The sequence below is a fragment of the Emys orbicularis genome, chromosome 1, assembly GCF_028017835.1.
Source record: "Emys orbicularis isolate rEmyOrb1 chromosome 1, rEmyOrb1.hap1, whole genome shotgun sequence".
NCBI classification, from domain to species: Eukaryota; Metazoa; Chordata; order Testudines; family Emydidae; genus Emys; species Emys orbicularis.
In genome coordinates, this window is record NC_088683.1 from 219,538,585 (window position 1) to 219,557,693 (window position 19,109).

Genomic DNA, 19,109 nt, shown 5'->3' on the forward strand with positions numbered 1-19,109 from the left:
AACGTCAGCAGACTAGAGATGAAAGGATCACGCCCAACATCCAGTATTTATAGCTCTTTAGAAGGCTGACAAGCTTTAAATGTCCAGCACTTCTGCAAATCAGACTACAGGATCTCAGGTTAGGCACAAATGGATGGCCAACACTTTAGAAGTTGTTCAAGAAATTCACACAAACTGTTTATCATTTTACATCCAGATGCTCAGGCTTTTTGGCATTAATGAGGGTATCCTGGACTCTGCTAGGGATCTTTGGCAGTCCCCAGCCTCCATCTCTGCCAGCAGACTGCAGATACCAAGTCCCTCTGAAAGGCTTTGTTATTTTTAGTTGCCCTTTTTGAGGTTCATCATTAGTAGTGGCTGCAAATGAAAAATATAGGCACCATGGACCACTGAAATGCACCCCAAAAGAGAAGAATCCTGAAAATATACCTTTTTGATTAGTTTGCAAGTCAAAATCACCAGCTTTCCGGCTTTACTAGCAAACTACAACTACCTCAGTAGGGCCGAGTTTCCCAATTTTTGGATAAAGTTCCTATAAAAGCCTAAGGAAGAACTTATAGTTCCATTCTTCAAAGGCCAATAAATCTCCAGTTCAGTTCTACAAGCAGCACTTGATGCCATCAATATGGCTACAAGATCAATTGCAACTAGTGTCACATGCAGAGAACATCTTGATGGATTTTTCTCTCCTATCCCACAAGAGGGCCAAAGGAGGACAGAGGATTTACCTTTTGAAGGACATGATCTGTTGAGCTCTAAGACTGATGAGGCATTGCACTCACTGCACGATTCAGGGGCAGCTCTTCAGTCTCTAGGTCTATATACTCCAACACAATGGCTAAAGCAATTTAAGCCTCAAGCAGCCTCCAGATCCATCCTCTTCTTATTTTTTTATCATGTGAGCTCTGCCGAAGCTTCCAAGGAGAGATCTTGCTACCAAAAAAGGAAGAGTTCTACTTTTTCCTCATAACATTGTACACTGTGCCTAGCCAGAGGCAGCAAATTTGATGCTGCACTGGAGAGTTCTGGACTATTTTGCAAGGATTTTTTTGCCTTGTCGCCTTCATTTGGTATCCACCATTCTTGCATCCTGGAATTCATTTCAAAAGGGCTATCTCAACCAATTTCAGTCTCTGCCTCCATCCAACCCCTTCAATCCTATCCCATTTCAGGGACCACTCTTACAAGAATCTGCTACAAAATGAGGTGAAAACTCTGCTGCATCTGGATTAGATAGAGATTGCGGCCCCAAATTCTGGGGCAGAGTATTTTCTTCTCTGTAACTCCTAATTCCAAAGAGAAAAGGAGGTTGATGTCCTATTCTGATCTCAGGTGACTCAACAAGTTGATTTGTCACCTCAGGTTCCAGTTGAGTATTTTCACTTCCATAACCCCATCCATAGAATCCCCTAGATTGGTTCACTACTCTCGACTTGCAAGACATGTATTCCCTGTGACAGGGTATATAAAGTCCACACGAGGACTGAAGGGGCTAAAGAACAACTTTCAGCCCAGATGATTCCACCCAGCCACACCTGTAGAGAATGCTCCAGATGGAGGTGGAGTTTAAAAGGAAGCCAGACAGCTCAGAAGGGCTGACATGGCCAAGAAGAAGGCTATCCTCTGGGAGCTCCTGAGAAGGGATGCTGCAGCAGCTCCTCTGGGAAAAGAGAAGCCTATCTGCTAAGCCCAGAAAGACTAAAGAAAATACCTTTTCTTCAGTAACTCTGCTGCAGACTGCAAAGCTTGGACTAGAGTGGGTGGTAGGAAGTGGCCCAAGGAGGGCATCCTAAGTGCCTTGCCTTTGGTAATCCCCACAGGGCCCTAGCCAGAGCACAATGGAAGTGGGAGGGCCCAGGCTCCCATACCAACCCCCTTCTGCATTTAAGAGGAACCGACCCCCTGAAACACTAGAATACTCTTCCATCAAGTGCCAACAATCACAATTCGGTGGAGAATGTGGGCAGTCGCCGAGAAGGAGGAGAAACAACCACCACCATGGGAAATTGTTGAAGTGGCTGATGGACATCCAGCAACAACAGGTGGCCCAACAGCAGCAGCAGAACCAGATGTTCCAGCAAATAGCTGCCCAACTACAACAGCAAGCAGCACAGCAACAGCAGCTCATTTGGGAGTTGGCGACACAACAGCAGGAACAGCAACAATGCCTGGTTAAACAGGTGGCAGCCATTTTACAACCCCAAGAAGCAAATGCAAACATGATGGCTGGGATCCCGAGCCCTATCAATGTTACGTAACTGTCAGTGAAACTCACGAAAATGGAGTGTGGGGATGACCCCAAAGCTTTCCTGGTCACTTTCAAGAGGGCCACCACAGCAGCTCATTAGCCCAGTGCTCAGATGGCCATCTTGTTGGTGCCATATCTTACTGGACCTGCACAAGCTGCATACAAGAACCTTGATACCACAGAAGCCCAAGATCATGCCAAGGTGAAGTATCATGGCAGAAACCCACCAATAACACTTCTGTTGGGAAAGATGGGGGCCCAACCTCATGCAGTGGCCCGGAGCCTTAAGGAACACTGTTGGTGGTGGCGCCAGCCTGACAAATAGACAGGGGAGCAGGTGACCAAATAAGTGGTGCTGGAACAGTTTATGCAGGTTCTCCCAGTTGGGAGGGGAGGGGGGAAGCAAAACTGGGCGCTACAACCTTTGCCTGAGACGTTGCTGAGGCAATCTGGTTAACAGAAAATTATTTAACAGCCACAGGCCCAATGGCAGGGACACCCAAGACAAAAGATGCTTGCCCTAGAGGAGCAGTCATTGCAGACATCCAGGCCCACTGAGGGGGGCAAGCATGAGGCGATTGAATGCCAAGCCTGGCCACCCGGAAGCTTGGTTCCAAGGGGATGAAAGGGCAGAAGGGGAGACTGTTCTCAAGGAAAGCCTCCCCACAAGTGCCCCGCCTTCCCCAGAAGGGGTAGGGGGACACCCCCTCAACTGGGACTTGTCTTTTGTGCTGGCAATGGGGTCATTTCTGCCAAAATAGCCCCTTCATGGATTGTTCCTACAAGTGGGCATAGGAGGCGGACACCTAGACGACAAAAAAAAGGCCTGGCCAAGACGTTAGTCTATGTGTGGATCAAGGGGGGAGAAGTGTCAGCCCTAATAGACTTGGGGAGCAACCATTTACTCCAAATATTCTAGGTGGGGGGGACAAAGAGAGCCTTCGGGGTCCTTTTGGATCCTGCCTATTGGCGCTTTGGGCACAATGCATGGTAGTCCTGGACCTTGACCCCCGGCCAGCAAAATCTGAGGGTTACCTTTTCCAGGGTTTTCTCTTGCCCTAATGTCCTCTACAGAGCACTGCATATGCCATCTGTAAGACTCTCCAGTGGAATTTCTTTGGGACTGGAAATGGTACTCGTACTTCCCTGGTTTGGGAATCTTTTGCCACCTAGTATAGTTTTCTCTTCCCTGAGTTCAAAGCGGGGCCAAGACTTCACCAATTGCAGGTCTACCATTTACTATTTATGTTGGTGAGTTGCTTTTATGCATTGCACAATGTCAGGTCGTCTCTTTGTTCGCTTATAAAATCTATGTCTGCCATTAGTAGATCCAAAACAGGATAAGGTGAGGTCTTCTGTTTCCCCTGTTTGGGGGGGAGGGGAGGGAAGGGATAGGGTGACATCGTTCCTGTCGGGCGGTCCCTTCATCCTCAGCCTCCGTCGCTCTGACCTCTGATACGGTCTCCCACAGTATTCTTGCTGCCAAGTTAAAGAAGTATGGGCTGGATGAATGGACTGTAAGGTGGATAGAAAGCTGGCTAGATCGTCGTGCTCAACGGGTAGTGATCAATGGCTCCATGTCTAGTTGGCAGCCAGTTTCAAGCGGAGTGCCCCAAGGGTCGGTCCTGGGGCCGGTTTTGTTTAATATCTTTATTAATGATCTGGAGGATGGTGTGGATTGCACTCTCAGCAAGTTTGCCGATGACACTGAACTAGGAGGCGTGGTAGATACACTAGAGGGTAGGGATCGGATACAGAGGGACCTAGACAAATTAGAGGATTGGGCCAAAAGAAACCTGATTAGGTTCAACAAGGACAAGTGCAGAGTCCTGCACTTAGGACGGAAGAATCCCATGCACAGCTACAGACTAGGGACCGAATGGCTAGGTAGCAGTTCTGCAGAAAAGGACCTAGGGGTCACAGTGGACGAGAAGCTGGATATGAGTCAACAGTGTGCTCTTGTTGCCAAGAAGGCTAACGGCATTTTGGGCTGTATAAGTAGGGGCATTGCCAGCAGATCAAGGGACATGATCGTTCCCCTTTATTCGACATTGGTGAGGCCTCATCTGGAGTACTGTGTCCAGTTTTGGGCCCCACACTACAAGAAGGATGTGGAAAAATTGGAAAGAGTCCAGCGGAGGGCAACAAAAATGATTAGGGGTCTGGAGCGCATGACTTATGAGGAGAGGCTGAGGGAACTGGGATTGTTTAGTCTCCAGAAGAGAAGAATGAGGGGGGATTTGATAGCAGCCTTCAACTACCTGAAGGGGGGTTCCAAAGAGGATGGAACTCGGCTGTTCTCAATGGTGGCAGATGACAGAACAAGGAGCAATGGTCTCAAGTTGCAGTGGGGGAGGTCTAGGTTGGATATTAGGAAACACTATTTCACTAGGAGGGTGGTGAAGCACTGGAATGCGTTACCTAGGGAGGTGGTGGAGTCTCCTTCCTTGGAGGTTTTTAAGGCCCGGCTTGACAAAGCCCTGGCTGGGATGATTTAGTTGGGAATTGGTCCTGCTTTGAGCAGGGGGTTAGACTAGATGACCTCCTGAGGTCCCTTCCAACCCTGATATTCTATGATTCTATGATTCTATGATTCTGCTAGCTTTCTGTGCGTTTGTGGCTTGAGGGTCCCTCCTTGAAGGCTATTCCCCTTCATGGGTTCGTTGCTCCACGATTTTATGACCTCCCCCAAAAATTCTTAGTCCTGGCCCAAAATCACTAGGTATGCCAATGTGGGGTATATTGTGACTATATTATGTCAGGTTTAGAAGCTTCCACTAGGTTTACAGATTTTTATACTTTCTCTAAATTTGAATGTTCCTCTTATTTAAATCACAAGAGCTTCTCTCTTTCTTTACAGACACCCACACTTGAAGTTCACTGTTCTATGTTAGGATTATAAAACAAAAGCCAAAGAAGCAATGGCTGATTTTTCACGTAGACATACTAAGTCAAGGAGGTGTTTCACTGTTTTCTAAGACTCTATGCCCAGGACTTAATAATGTTTCCTGAATTTTTATTACATTTTATTTCCCCTGTTTCATTTGAGGATTAATAAATGTAGTCAAGGTACAAGACAGTGTCCTAGTGGATTTTAGGATTTCTTTTTTTATACAAAGAAGGAATTGCATAAAGTCACTGAGATTATCATCTGCCTAAGTATACAGTGCTATCATAACCCAGAATTTTTGGGATTTAAATTAAATCTTTCTATCATCAAAAAACACATTAGAGCAATATTAACAATTTATCTTCACTAGCCTCATTTCCCCCAACCCCACCCCCAATCAAGAATATGTTAAAAATAAATAAACACAGAGAGAGAGAGAGAGAGAGAGAGAGAGAGAGAGAGAGAGAGAGAGAAATAGTTAACTATATCCCAAAAATGTGTCAAGGTACAGATCTTTCCACCAATAAACTTCTTGTAAAGCCCAGAACTTCACAATAAAGTTGACCTATGTTATGTTGACTTACAACCCCCCCAATAATTACTGTGTTTTTTCTTGTCCATACTACCCTCCTTCTCTCTGTGGTGCGTGTCCTCACCACAAGCGTTTTCACTAACTTAAGAGGGGCAGAGTGTGTGTGTTTGGGGGATGGGGGGCAAGAGCCCAGGCTCTCAGCTCAGCGCTGAGCTCCAGCTGGGAGCTCAATCAGCTCTGCGCTCCCTGCAGAGCTCCCAGCTGGAGCCCAGTTGCAGCCCAGCTGCTGCCCGGGCTCCCCACAGTAGGGTGCTACAAGTGGAGCAGGGAGCTGAGAGCCCGGGCGGTAGCTGGACTCGTGCTGGGAGCTCTGCAGGGAGCTCACAGCCCAGGTTCTCAGCGCCAGGCAGCGAGGCTCCAGCTGTCAGCACTGCTGTCACACATTGCCCCCCCCCCACACACACACATATGGTTCAGTTTCAAACCAGGGACCCTACCAGCAGTGACATTGACATTCTTGTCAATTTCATGACTCCAGCTGTCAGCCACCCTGGCAGCTAAGACCTGATGAAAGTAACACACATTGTCTATACACTGCCTTGCCCAGACAATGTCAAACTAAGCCTTACGCCTCTCGTCAAGCTGGATTTACTAGATCAGCTTAGCAGGCAAGTTACAGCAGTGGTAGGCATAGGTGCCAACTCTGTGGGTGCTCCGGGGCTGGAGCATCCACAGAAAAAAAATAGTGGGTGCTCAGCACCCACCAGCCACCCACCGATCAGCTGTTCAGCAGGCCCCACTGATCAACTCCTTCCTGTCCCCACAGCGCCTCCCGCCCACCGCCAATCAGTTTCAGCGGCGGGCAGGAGGTGCTGGGAGGGAGAGGGAGAAGCAGGGGCAGGGTCTTTGGGGAGAGGGCAGAGCGGGGGCAGGAAAAGGCAGGGTGAGGGTGGGGCCTTGGGGGAAGGGGAACAGTGGGGGGCAGGGCCTCGGGGCAGAGCAAGCGTGGAGCACCCCCAGGGAAAGCTGAAAGTCCGCGCCTGTGGCGGTAGGAACACTGTAGTTTGCATGCTTACATAGTTAGGTCGACGTAAGGCATGTAATGTCGACTTAGGTTTCTAGTGTAGACATGCCCTCATGAGTAACTGTCAAGACAGACAAGGTGAGTGAGGTAATATCTTTTGTTGGACCAATTTCTATTGGTGAAAAAGACAAGCTTTTCAGCTACACAGAGCTCCTCTTCTTCAGAATTTAACTCTACATATCAGCAGTTCAGAAACAATAGGCATCAATCCTCCTTTTCTCTGTCCTTCCTTAAGTAGCACAAAGTGTGCTTATTTAAACCCATCCTTATCTTCTGATATGCAAAGAACACAGAGTGACTGAATTCAGTAGCTATTGGAAGTACAGTAGATCAGATCTTCCTGTTTATTGATTTGTAAAGAACAGCCTCATAGTGGTTTGGCAGCTCTGAGTCAGAGAAAAGAAAGAAGCTTTTCAGCAGATAGAAGGAGGAGTGCTGGGTAACATTAAAGAGGGTCTTGTAGTAGCCATTGTTCTTTGATGTGCAGTCAAATTGGATGTGATTGGAGTCAAGGTCAGGATGCTATGGAAATGCTGTGAATATGGTGGGGGATTAGAGAAGTGTTGTTTTATTAAGTATTGTATGTATGCATGCTTATTAAATACAGAAAATTACCCTCCTCTCTTCATGAAAACCATCACTGGTGGAGCAAATTTTTAACCCCCTGACTTTATTACTTTGCTGCTGCACTAAAAGCAGCTGCTTGAATGAGATTATCTTATTCTATTCCTTCCTTCGCTACTATTTTTCCTCAGAATCTCAGCCAGGTTCAGCCATCTTTTTTCAAGAATTGTCTTAGCTCTTTGTTTATTGCATCTCATTTGTTTTTCAGTTAATGACCCCAACCCTACTTTCTCACATTAATAACTATTTTAAATTGCCACTACGTATCCTTCGTAATTTGCCTGTGTTTGAATACTGGGAAGCACAATTGTGTAATTAGTGTCTAAGCATTATGCTGCCTGTGCCCTCACATGCTTAGAAGAGGGATATTACTCTGACCTTAGAAGATTTTTCTGCTGGTGATATATTTTAAATGAATAATAATGTATAGAAGGTAAGCTTAAATGTAAATGTTTTAACTCAGTCAGTGGAATGGGTGAGAACTATCTGACCTCCCCCTCCATCTCTTCTGTTACTGATCTGAAAATAGAAAATGAAATAATTTGAAACAGTGCAGCATAGGGAAATCCCCCAGCATCTGCAGCCATGTTCTTGCTATCATGTAAGGTGTTTTAATATTTGTGTTTTATCTATAGTGAAGCAGCTCAAGAAACTCTGGTGAGGAGATATTTTATTTTCCTTTAATAAAAACTGAGATCTTTTTTTTTTCCTCTTCATTTTATATTGTGAACCTAGTATCTGTTTGACATTATGGATTTTGACGAAGATATCCCTGATGAAGTGGGAAGGGGGAGATCTGAATGCTGTTTCTTCCACTATAATATTAATTATTCCCTTTCAAAATAGCACATGAAATTGTAGAGTCATTTTAATGGCACTATAATTTGACTTAATAATAGTGGTAATAGAAGCTACTGTTCATTTGCATGAGCATCAGAGACAGTAAAGGAAGTCCTTTTTCCCAGAAAGAATAAAATGTCATTTTAGAAATTGGAGAGGTGAAACTAAGTGTGCTGAGAAAAGACAGAAAAAATAATTACCTATTTATTCCCTTATTATTCTATGTCTTGCAAATTAATTTGAGATTTCTAAAGAGATCTGCCTGGAAATAACAGTAGGGGAGGTCATGCCCCCAGGAGTTCAGTTGATATAATGTGTCTGAAATGGTATATTCTTTTTTTCTAACTTGCTAGTTTTATTGAATTTTCAAATAATATTGGCATTGATGTCTCATGATTTTTGTCTGGTGTTTTTTTTCATGAACACACACGCAACTGGTCCCTGTGTCTTCTGAGCCAGTATTGATTCATTATCTCACAGAGCAATTCTGCTGAATGCTTTATATGCGATCTCGTCCAGAGTTTTTAGGAAAATATTAAAGTAATTCCTTCATGGAATGAGAGATTCATTAAACTAGAAGAGGTTAAAGGATTCTAACTGAACCCACAACTCTGTAATAAACCTCTTGAGGCACCGCCCCATCAAACCTGGTGGGAATATATATGGTTGGAACATGAAATAAAGCAGCTGTTCTCAAACTGTAGGTCAGGACACCAAAGTGGGTTGCAGTCCCATTTTAATGGGGTCCCCAGGGCTGGCGTTAGACTTGCTGGGGCCCAGGGCCAAAGCCTGAGCCCCACTGCCCGGGGCCAAAGCCAAAGCCCTCAGGCTTCAGCCCTGGGTGGCGGGGCTAGGGTTACAAGCCCCCCACCTAGGGCTGAGCCCTTGGGCTTTGGCTTTCCCCACCCTCCCAAGGCAGCCGGGCTCCAGCAGGTTCAGGCTTTGTTCCCCACTGCTGGGGTCGTGTAGTAATTTTTGTTGTCAGAAGGAGGTTGCAGTGCCATGAAGTTGGAGAACCCCTGAAATAAAATATTAAAGAATCCTTTAAAAAACAATCTGTGCAATACATCAGGAGGTGATGAATGGCCTGTATAGAGAGGGTGATTTACAGCTAATTCACTAGTGTAGTAGCACAAGGGGAGCCTTTGTTGTAGTCCCATTATGTGGGAATGTAGGCATTTGTTGTTCTTTTGTGAGTGTGTTCGCACATTCACACACTTATCAAAGCTCCCAAAGCCTGAAGACCAGAAAAGCTAAAGGGGGTTACACAGTTACTTCTTTACAAGCACTGCTGTTTGTGCATACCAGGGAGTTAGAACTAAATGATGGCCAACATCACTTTAAAGAAACAAGGTGGATGAGATAGTATTTTTTTATTTGACCAACTTCTGTTGGTGAAAGAGATCAGCTTTTGAGCTTACACAGACCTCTTCTTCAGGTCTGTGTAGCTCGAAAGTTGGACTCTACCAACAGAAATTGATCCAATAAAAGATATTACCTCACCCACCTTGTCTTTCTAATATCCTGAGACCAACATGGGTACCACAACTCTGCAAACAACATCACCTGAAGTATGTTTGTTTGTTTGTGGGTTTGGGGTTTTGGTGGCAGTTTCGCGGGGCGGGGGGGGGGGGGGGGATGCAGGGGTTGGTCTAAAAAAGAGATACTTGGTCTCATCTGGTTTTGCATTCGAGGTGAAAGCCAGCAAATCAAAAATATGTCCAACTAAAAAACAGACCAAACAAACAAACAAAGAGGGGGAAGGTAAGGGCTTGTTTACACTTAAAAAACTGCAGCGGCACCACTGTAATGCTTCAGTGACAATGATACCTATGCTGACAGGAGCGGTTCTGCCATCAGTGTAGAGACTCTACCTCCCCAAGAGGTGGTAGCTAGGTCAACTGGAGAATCCTCCCGTTGACCTAGTGCTGTCTATGCAGGAGCCTGGGTCAGTTTAACTGTGGATTTTTCACACCCCTGAGCAATGTAATTATACTGACCTCATTTCCTAGTGTAGACCAGGCCTAAGTAACAGACCCAAGTCCTGCAAATCCTCATTTCTGGAACTGCTATAACAAGCGTTTGTAAGATTCAGCCCCAACAATGGATAAACTGTTCCCAGTAATCATGTGACACGGCTTTGCTTTTTTTACTATATGTAATCTATTTATCTGATAAACAACATAAATTTAATTCACTGTGTTGGGATTGGGTAATGGGGAGAGAGAGGAATAACTCCTTTTAATAAATCTCTTCAGATTCACTTATGTTTTAAAAGAAGGAATTAATGCTTTTAAGCACTATAATTTATTTTTGGATTGAACAGAAGCTGTCATATTTCATCTCTCTATAGTTTTACGTGGTTACAGTGTTTTTAATTAAAATCACAGTATTTTAATGTCTGCTGCACTGCTGTTGCTCTTTAATTTTCTATCTTATGATTGAAAGAAAACAACTGTAGCACAAAATTGTGGACAAAGTACATGATGAAATGTACATCTTTTACAAAGAATCGGTCACATTGAAGAGAAAGGAATGTATAATACCATACTTCTGCTTATGGAAGATTTTGATGTTTGTTTTAAAATCAGAATCAGGCAATAAAGGTGGGGCCTTTTTCTTTAGACCAAATTCTGATAACCCGTACTTACACTGAGTAGCAGTTGACACCACAAGCAGTCTCTTCATTTCTGGTGGCATTACCTGTGGATAAAGGTACTATTCAATATAAGGAGGGGCATCTGAATCTGACTTTTATCCATCTTGCTGATCATCAACCTTTTGCATAAGGAGCAAGAGCAAAGAAAGTTACTGCTCATCACACACCCAAACTATGCTATCGAAACCCATGAATTTTCATTTGGTTGTTTGATTAAACTGGTACTCCTAGGAGTTGGCTATCTGAAGCAAGAACAGATTAATTTCTCTTTGTCTGCTTAGCAATAAGGCTGTTACCTGTTGAACTGTATGGCATTACTTTATGTATTCTTGCATTCAAAAACTGATGTTTTGAGTGAAATGAATACATTTGATTCAGAGAGAAAGTGTTGCTATTTTCATCACAGGCAAATGCACATTTCTGTGGCAAGGTTCAGCCGTGAGCAAGTACATTTAGCTAACATGCAAAAGAAATTATTTTTGTGTGCCAAGGAGAAATTGTTCATATAATATTACTTAGCAGATGGAAGCCTCTTGATGGACCCAAACTTTCTTCCATGAAAGTCAGTGGCAAATCCCTCATTGGCTTAAATTGGAACAGGCACAGGTGCAAGTACGTTGATTATAATTTTAAGTAGTTGTTGTTTGCTCACACGTAGCTTTTACTGTGAGCATTAACTCTGTCATTTTATGATTGTTTTAGAGTTTGTAGAAGTCATGGAAAATAACAGTGCACCTTCATTACTCTATCACCAAAACTGTATGTACCATTTGGTATATGAGTATACATACAGTACACTGATACCTTGATAAACAGTACTGTGTGGGTTGGCAGGGATAACTGATGGGATAACTTTTAATTGCTCAATTGATTAGTCTTGGAGAGTAATCAAGGCTTCCCTGTGTTTTATTCATCTTTACATTGACAAAATACACCTCTGTAGAGATAGCTATTTCCAGGCTAGCATCCAAGGCTACCTATAGTTGTTCAGTTTACAAATTCACCGTGGAGTTTAGTGTGTGTCATTTTGCTGGGTTTACATATTAGACTAAAATTTCAGTTTAACCAAAATTCACCCAGTTCATAGAAATACATGACTTTTTCCAGTTTTATATAATTCTTAGAATTTTATGGCTTCTGTACTGGCAGTGGGCACAAATATCTCGAGGCTGCAAAATCTTTACCCAAAATCACATGCTCAGATTTGTCATTGTCATAGCATAAAAAATGTTGATGTCTACTGTATACCTTGCAAAGCCCTCATTCTCAATAGACTCTTAGGATTGTGTGAGTCAGATTGTGATTTTTATCATCTTTGTTTTTCATTGTCCTTTGTTAATTAAAACTTAAAATGGAATATTGTAATGTGTATTGATAAGTAAATGCTAATAATGAAGAAAGACCTGGAATGCTTGCATCAAAGACAGGTAGAGCCTTAGGTTTCTATAAAGAAGCCTCTCAAAACAAATGAGGGGTCTAAAGAGCAGTCACACATTTTTTATTTTCTTCAGCATGGCTCATTTTTTAAAAAAACAATGTATTATTGAGCTGAAAACCAATATTTGAAATTATGGAGGACTATGATTCATTGAAAGGTCATTGTAAGGTTAAAATAAATAATAATGTTATACTAAAGGTGGTGTTAGCTTCCACAGGCATATCTTTGATCTGTAGGCAATCATAGACTTCTTGATGCTGGTGGGCATGAGAGCCACCCTTCATTCCAGAAAAGTGTAAGAAGCAATTAAGCTCCTTTATAAAGTAAGATAGCTGAAATAATGGGAGCCACTGCCCAAAGCACAGAAGCTGAGTTTTGTGGGCAGAAGGCTTTCTCAGGGGGCTGATTGCAAACACAGGGTGCCTCTGTGTAACTGTGACTTGGAGGAGCCAGAGGCAGTCAGAAGAAGACATAGAAGGCATAAGAAAACTAAGGAGATAGCAAGAGAAGCACTTGCAATGTGACACTGTGAAAACCAAGAGAGAGGATTTGTGGGCAGAGTGCTGACTGGAAAGAGACTTGCAACTGTGAAAAAAGAAATTTCCTCCTGTTGTCTGAGCCCTACTGTGTTCAGGGAAACAGGACTTTGTACATTATTTGTAAATACATGGGATTGCATCAAAGAAATACCTGGCTTCTCCTAATGGTAACAAGCCACAAGACCCCAAACATTGGCTAGCCACTCGTGTCAAAAGGGTGAACATGCTACTGCCAACACCTACAAAAATTAAAACTGAAAACCTGAATTTCCTTTTTCATCATATATGGTGTTTGTTACCTATTTATATATCTCTCTCAATTTGGACAACAAAACCGAACTTAATCTGTTCCCCTTTCTGTTTTTCCTGTACTAATATAGTGCTCCATTGTTTGGTTTGCAGACCTTGCAGGGAAATGTTTACATTCAGTTAATCTGCTTCCTATTAGTTATTTTGTTTAAAACATTTCTGAGAATTTACTATTATTAGCTTTAGGCATTTTTGGTTTCTAAATGCTAAATTTAGACCTAAGCTACCTGACATTGTCCTTTGGATATATAGTACATAACGTTGTTAGTGAATATCACTCATGTTGTTTGGAATTTTCTGTACAAGATTATTTTACTGACCTCCTGTCCTAGGCACTCTGTTTTATACCGAGACACACAGATTTGGGGGTTTTAAAAATTAAACCACAATTCTACAATAGTTGTGTCTTCATGCAATACATCAGCCCAACAAGACACTAAAAAACATTTTCTTCAAAGGACGGTACCATACTGAGAAGAAAAGGTCAAGGGGATGGGAGTCAATTGAATTAGAGAACAAAGAATATGCTTGTACCCAAACGCTAGTTGATTACCAGCATTGTGGCACTATACGTGTGCAGTTGGCATCTCCATACTAAATGAGATTACTTTCTTCTATACTTATTATTTTATGACTGTTTGCTCTCAAAAAGTTCATTCGGAGTCATTCAAATTCAGATAATAACAGAGGGGTTTGTTTCCCATTTTAATGTTTGCAAGAGAGAAAACAAAATCTTTTTTATTATTATTTTGGCTGGTGGCCGTTCAGATGATTTAACAGAAAGGGGTTTATCAGGCTGCTTATTGTGGGCCTGGTCTAATGCCATTTAAATTAGGAGAAAAAACATTGTTGACCTCCCTGGTCTTTGGATTCAACCCGGTAAACTGCAATCAAACCCTTGGTTTATAAATTCTTGCATGAGTGTTCTTTTGTCCTATACAAAACAAAACTCTTTCTTTAATGAAATAGACACTTAACTTTAATTGCTACTTGTTACATGTTTGAGAGGAGAGTCATTTTTCTCTTCTTTTTCTCAGGTGGCCATTGATGAGCGCATCAGACAGTTGCATGAAGCCCACAGGGATTTTGGCCCTACATCTCAGCACTTCCTTTCCAGTAAGTCATTTTTAGTTTTTCTTGCATAACTTGTGCAGTGCTCGTTAGAAGTTAAAACCTCAATTAGGTAGCCAGCCCGGCCATTGGTGTCAACTAGGGTTGCTATCTGTTTCCATTTTAAACCCCATTGCAGATGTGCTTAGAACTCAACAGTAAAAAATTAATTGCTGGCTAAAACTTGGTATAGAAGTATACTGATTTCAATAAAATCCAGAATAGATGGGAAAAGCCTACCAGTATCAGGTCCCCTTACCTCTTTCTCTACCAGTGCAGGATTATTCCTGTATTATACTTGTCCACTCTAGTTTGAAAGCTTCCAGTTGGGAGTTGTTGCTGATTAATTAAATAAAATAGAGTTTCTGATAACTATAATTATTTCAAATTTCTACAGTACCTGAACCCCAAGCTCTTTGTACATTTTCAGTATATACTGAATTTGAATTCATATATACTTTTCTTACATGATGTATAAAAATGATCACATAGCTATAGTTTGAATATGTGTGCGTAGTCATAGAATCATTGAAGATTAGGGTTGGAAGAGAGCTCAGGAGGTCATCTAGTCAAAGCAGGACCAATCCCAACTAAATCATCCCAGCCAGGGCTTTGTCAAGCTGGGCCTTAAAAACCTCTAAGGTTGGAGATTCCACCACTTCCCTAGATAACCCATTCCACCACTTCCCTAGGTAACCCATTCCAGTGCTTCGTCACCCTCCTAGTGAAATAGTTTTTCCTAATATCCAGCCTAGACCTCCCGCACTGCAACTTGAGACCATTGCTCCTTGTTCTGTCATCTGCCACCACTGAAAACAGCCAAGCTCCATCCTCTTTGGAACCCCCCTTCAGGTAGTTGAAGGCTGCTATCAAATTCCCCCCCACTCTTCTCTTCTGCAGATTAAATAAGCCCAGTTCCCTCAGCCTCTCCTCATAAGTCACGTGCCCCAGCCCCCAATCATTTTTGTTGCCTTCCACTGGACTCTCTCCAATTTGTCCACATCCTTTCTGTAGTTGGTGGCCCAAAACTGAACAGAATACTCCAGATGTGGCCTCATCAGTGCCAAATAGATGGGAATAATCACTTCCGTCGATCCGCTCGCAATGCCCCTACTAATACAGTCCAATATGCTGTTACCTTCTTGTCAACAAGGGCACACTGTTGACTTATATCCAGCTTCCCATCCACTGTAATGCCCAGGTCCTTTTCTGCAGAACTGCCGCTTAGCCAGTCGGTCCCCAGCCTGTAGCAGTGCATGGGATTCTTCCGTCCTAAGTGCAGGACTCTGCACTTATCCTTGCTGAACCTCATCAAATTTCTTTTGGCCCAATCCTCCAGTTTATCTAGGTCACTCTGGACCCTATCCCTACCCTCCTGCGTATCTACCTCCCCCCCCCCCCCAGCTTAATGTCATCCGCGAACTTGCTGAGGATGCAATCCATCCTATCATCCAGATCATTAATGAAGATATTGAACAAAACCGGCCCCAGGACTGACCCCTGGGGCACTCTGCTTGATACCAGCTGCCTACTAGACATAGACCCATTGATCACTACCCATTGAGCCCGACGATCTTGCCAGCTTTCTATCTACCTTATAGTCTATTCATCCAATCCATATTTTTTTAACTTGCTGGCAAGAATACAGTGGGAGACCATATCAAAAGCTTTGCTAAAGTCAAGATATATCACGTCCACCACTTTCCCCATATCCAAGAGCCAGTTATCTCATTGTAGAAGGCAATCAGGTTGGTCAGGCATGACTTGCCCTTGGTGAATCCATGTTGACTGTTCCTGATCACCTTCCTCTCCTTCAAGTGCTTCAAAATGATTCTTTAAGGAGCTGCTCCATGATTTTTCCAGGGACTGAAGTGAGGCTGACCAGTCTGTAGTTCCCCGGATTCTCCTTCTTCCCTTTTTTAAAGATGGCCACTATATTTGCCTTTTTCCAGTCATCCGGGACCTCCCCTGATCGCCATGAGTTTTCAAAGATAATGGCCAATGGCTCTGCAATCACATCAGCCAACTCCCTCAGCACCCTGGGATGCATTGCATCCGGCCCTATGAACTTGTGCATGTCCAACTTTTCTAAATAGTCCTTAACCTGTTCTTTCACCACTGAGGGCTGCTCACCTCCTCCCCATACTGTGCTGCCCAGTGCAGCAGTCTGGGAGCTGGCCTTGTCTGTGAAGACTGAGGCAAAAAAAGCAATGGGTACTTTTTCCACATCATCTGTCACTAGGTTGCCTCCCCCATTCAGTAAGGGTCCCACACTTTCCCTGACTTCTTTCTTGTTGCTAACATACCTGTAGAAACCCTTCTTGTTACCCTTCACATACCTTGCAAGCTGCAACTCCAATTGTGCTTTGGCTTTCCTAATTACACCCATGCCTGCTCCAGCAATATTTTTATACTTCTCCCTAGTCATCTGTCCAAGTTTCCATGTCTTGTAAGCTTCCTTTTTGTGTTTAATCTCACAGAAGATTTCTCTGTTAAGCCAAGCTGGTCACCTGCCATATGTGCTATTCTTTCTGCACATTGGGATAGTTTGTTCCTGCGCCCTCAATAAGGCTTCTTTAAAATACAGTCAGCTCTCCTGGACTTCTTTCCCCCTCCTATTAGCCTCCCAGGTGATCCTGCCCATCAGTTCCCTGAGGGAGCCAAAGTCTGCTTTTCTGAAGTCCAGGGTCCATATTCTGCTGCTCTCCTTTCTTCCTTTTATCAGGATCCTGAACTTGATCATTCCATGGTCAATGCTGCCCAGGTTGCCACCCTACCTTTTACTTCCCCTACCAATTCTTCCCTGTTTGTGAGCAGCAGGTCAAGAGGAGCACAGCCCCTAGTTGGTTCCTCCAGTACTTGCACCAGGAAGTTGTCCCCAACACGCTCCAAAAACTTCCTAGATTGTAATATATATAATCAGGTAGTATTAACAAGACAAAACCATCCTGCTAATTATTGAGACCAAGTCTTGTATCACAAATCTACAACACTACATTAAGGATGAAACCTATTCCAATAAAGCCCTGCTTTCAGCTTGCAAATGTTTTGCCTGGGGGAAAAAATCACAAATTTGGGCAAGACTGAAATTTAACATCTGCAGCAGCCAATATATTTATCTATTGCTTTACAAAGACAAAAAATTAATTAACCCTACTGTCCCTCTGAGAATATACCCATTGCACTACCTGGTATTAGGAATAAATGCACAGATGAGCAAGTAGATGTCCTTGTTAGGTTCTTTGTGGTAGCTGCTTACATTTCTGTTTCTTGAAGAGGATGAAATTAATACATGCTAATTCTGAAAAGTTGGTTCAGTAAAAAAGGGGATAGTCTTATTATGGAGAAACTTAGAAGCCCAACAAAAATATAGAATGTTTGGCTGTCTGGTTACCATTAATTTTGCTGAATGCAATAAAGATACTACTGAACTAGTGAGCCATCCCTGTTGTTGAGATAACCCATACATTTGTGCTCAGCTCAACTCTGGTTATTGTCTGTGAATCAATATTAGTTAACCATTGGAACAATTTACCAAGGGCTTTGGTGGATTCTCCATCACTGGAAATCTCTTAAATCCAGATTGGCTGTTTTTCTTAAAGGTATGTTCTAGCTCAAATTCAAACAGGATTAATTCAGGGAAGTTCAGTGGCCTGTGTTATGCAGGAATATCCCTTCTCCCCTCGTCCCCCACTGCTTGTTTTTCTTGTGATTTATATGTTTTAAATCAGAGAGTCATAGAGCTTAATGCCAGAAGGGACCACCAGATCATCTAGTCTGACCTCCTATGTATCACAGGCTACCAACCCCACCCAGAACCCACACACTGAACCCAACAGGTCAACTTCAAATGACAAATGTGAGAATTCCCAGTTGGCAAGTATTTCCGAGCCATTTAGTGTTAGTTTGGATGGAACTTGGCTCCTTGTAGGAATGATACAGGATGGGCCTCTTCCATGGATAAAGGATTAAAGATACCGATTAGATCTTCAGATTAGATCTTTTTTTATCAGAAGACAATGACTTCAGCTAAATTCATTGGCTCCTACTGAGTAAAACTCATATGGCCAAAGTAAAATGGTGGCCACTTTTCCCATGGCAGCTATAGTGTAGAAACTCACAAGGGGCAAGTTGGGCCCATAAGAAAAATATTTACAGTTATGGGCCTTGCATAATTCATCTACTTAGCAGTCTTGTGGGGGGGGTCAAAAAACCTCAATTTAGCAGAATAGCCGTTATTTAAACTTTTTTTTCAACTCTGTAACAAACCATTATTGTCTGGCTTTGCCAGCAATGCAACTCCCCCCCCCCGCCCCCCCCAGCCCCCATAACTTTATCAAGGATGTTTTGAAGTGCACTGAAAGACAACTTGAAACAGCTTCAAAGCATCAAGGCAAGAGATTGAAATGAAGCTGCTTGGAAGCCACGTCTTTGGCCTATTGTACTGCGATTAAACAAAAGTAAATAGCAGAACTTTATTTAAGAGATTATATCAATGGAATAGAGCACAGTCACAGGATAATGGTCTCCTGCTGCTTGATACATTCCAAGGGGAAACCAACCAAGGCATTTATCAAAAATAGATGTTGACAGACAGATTTTATTTTCAAAGAAGTAGACAGTCTGTGCCGATGTTGTGTTTAAATGATTTTATTTCTGCTGTACCGTATGATTAGTGATGGAGGTGTAATCATTCTGCCTGAGAGACATTGATGTTCAGAACTGTATAGCGTTATCAAACAGTTCCATTTAGACTGGCATCGAGGACAAACTTGTTTTTCAACCAATCAGAAATAAATTTACTTTTAAAAGTATACGTTTTAATGCTGCATTATA

The 19,109-nt window shown here is 42.9% G+C and overlaps 1 protein-coding gene across 3 annotated transcripts in view; it reads left to right on the plus strand.

The window, feature by feature from the left end:
* DMD (dystrophin) overlaps nucleotides 1–19,109 on the plus strand; it is a 1,466,768-nt gene that overhangs the window by 1,268,824 nt on the left and 178,835 nt on the right. For all 3 annotated transcript variants that reach the window (XM_065405744.1, XM_065405758.1, XM_065405751.1), the window contains one exon: nucleotides 14,201–14,279. In XM_065405744.1, coding sequence (XP_065261816.1) covers nucleotides 14,201–14,279 — 79 coding nt within the window. The remainder of the gene's footprint in view (nucleotides 1–14,200; nucleotides 14,280–19,109) is intronic.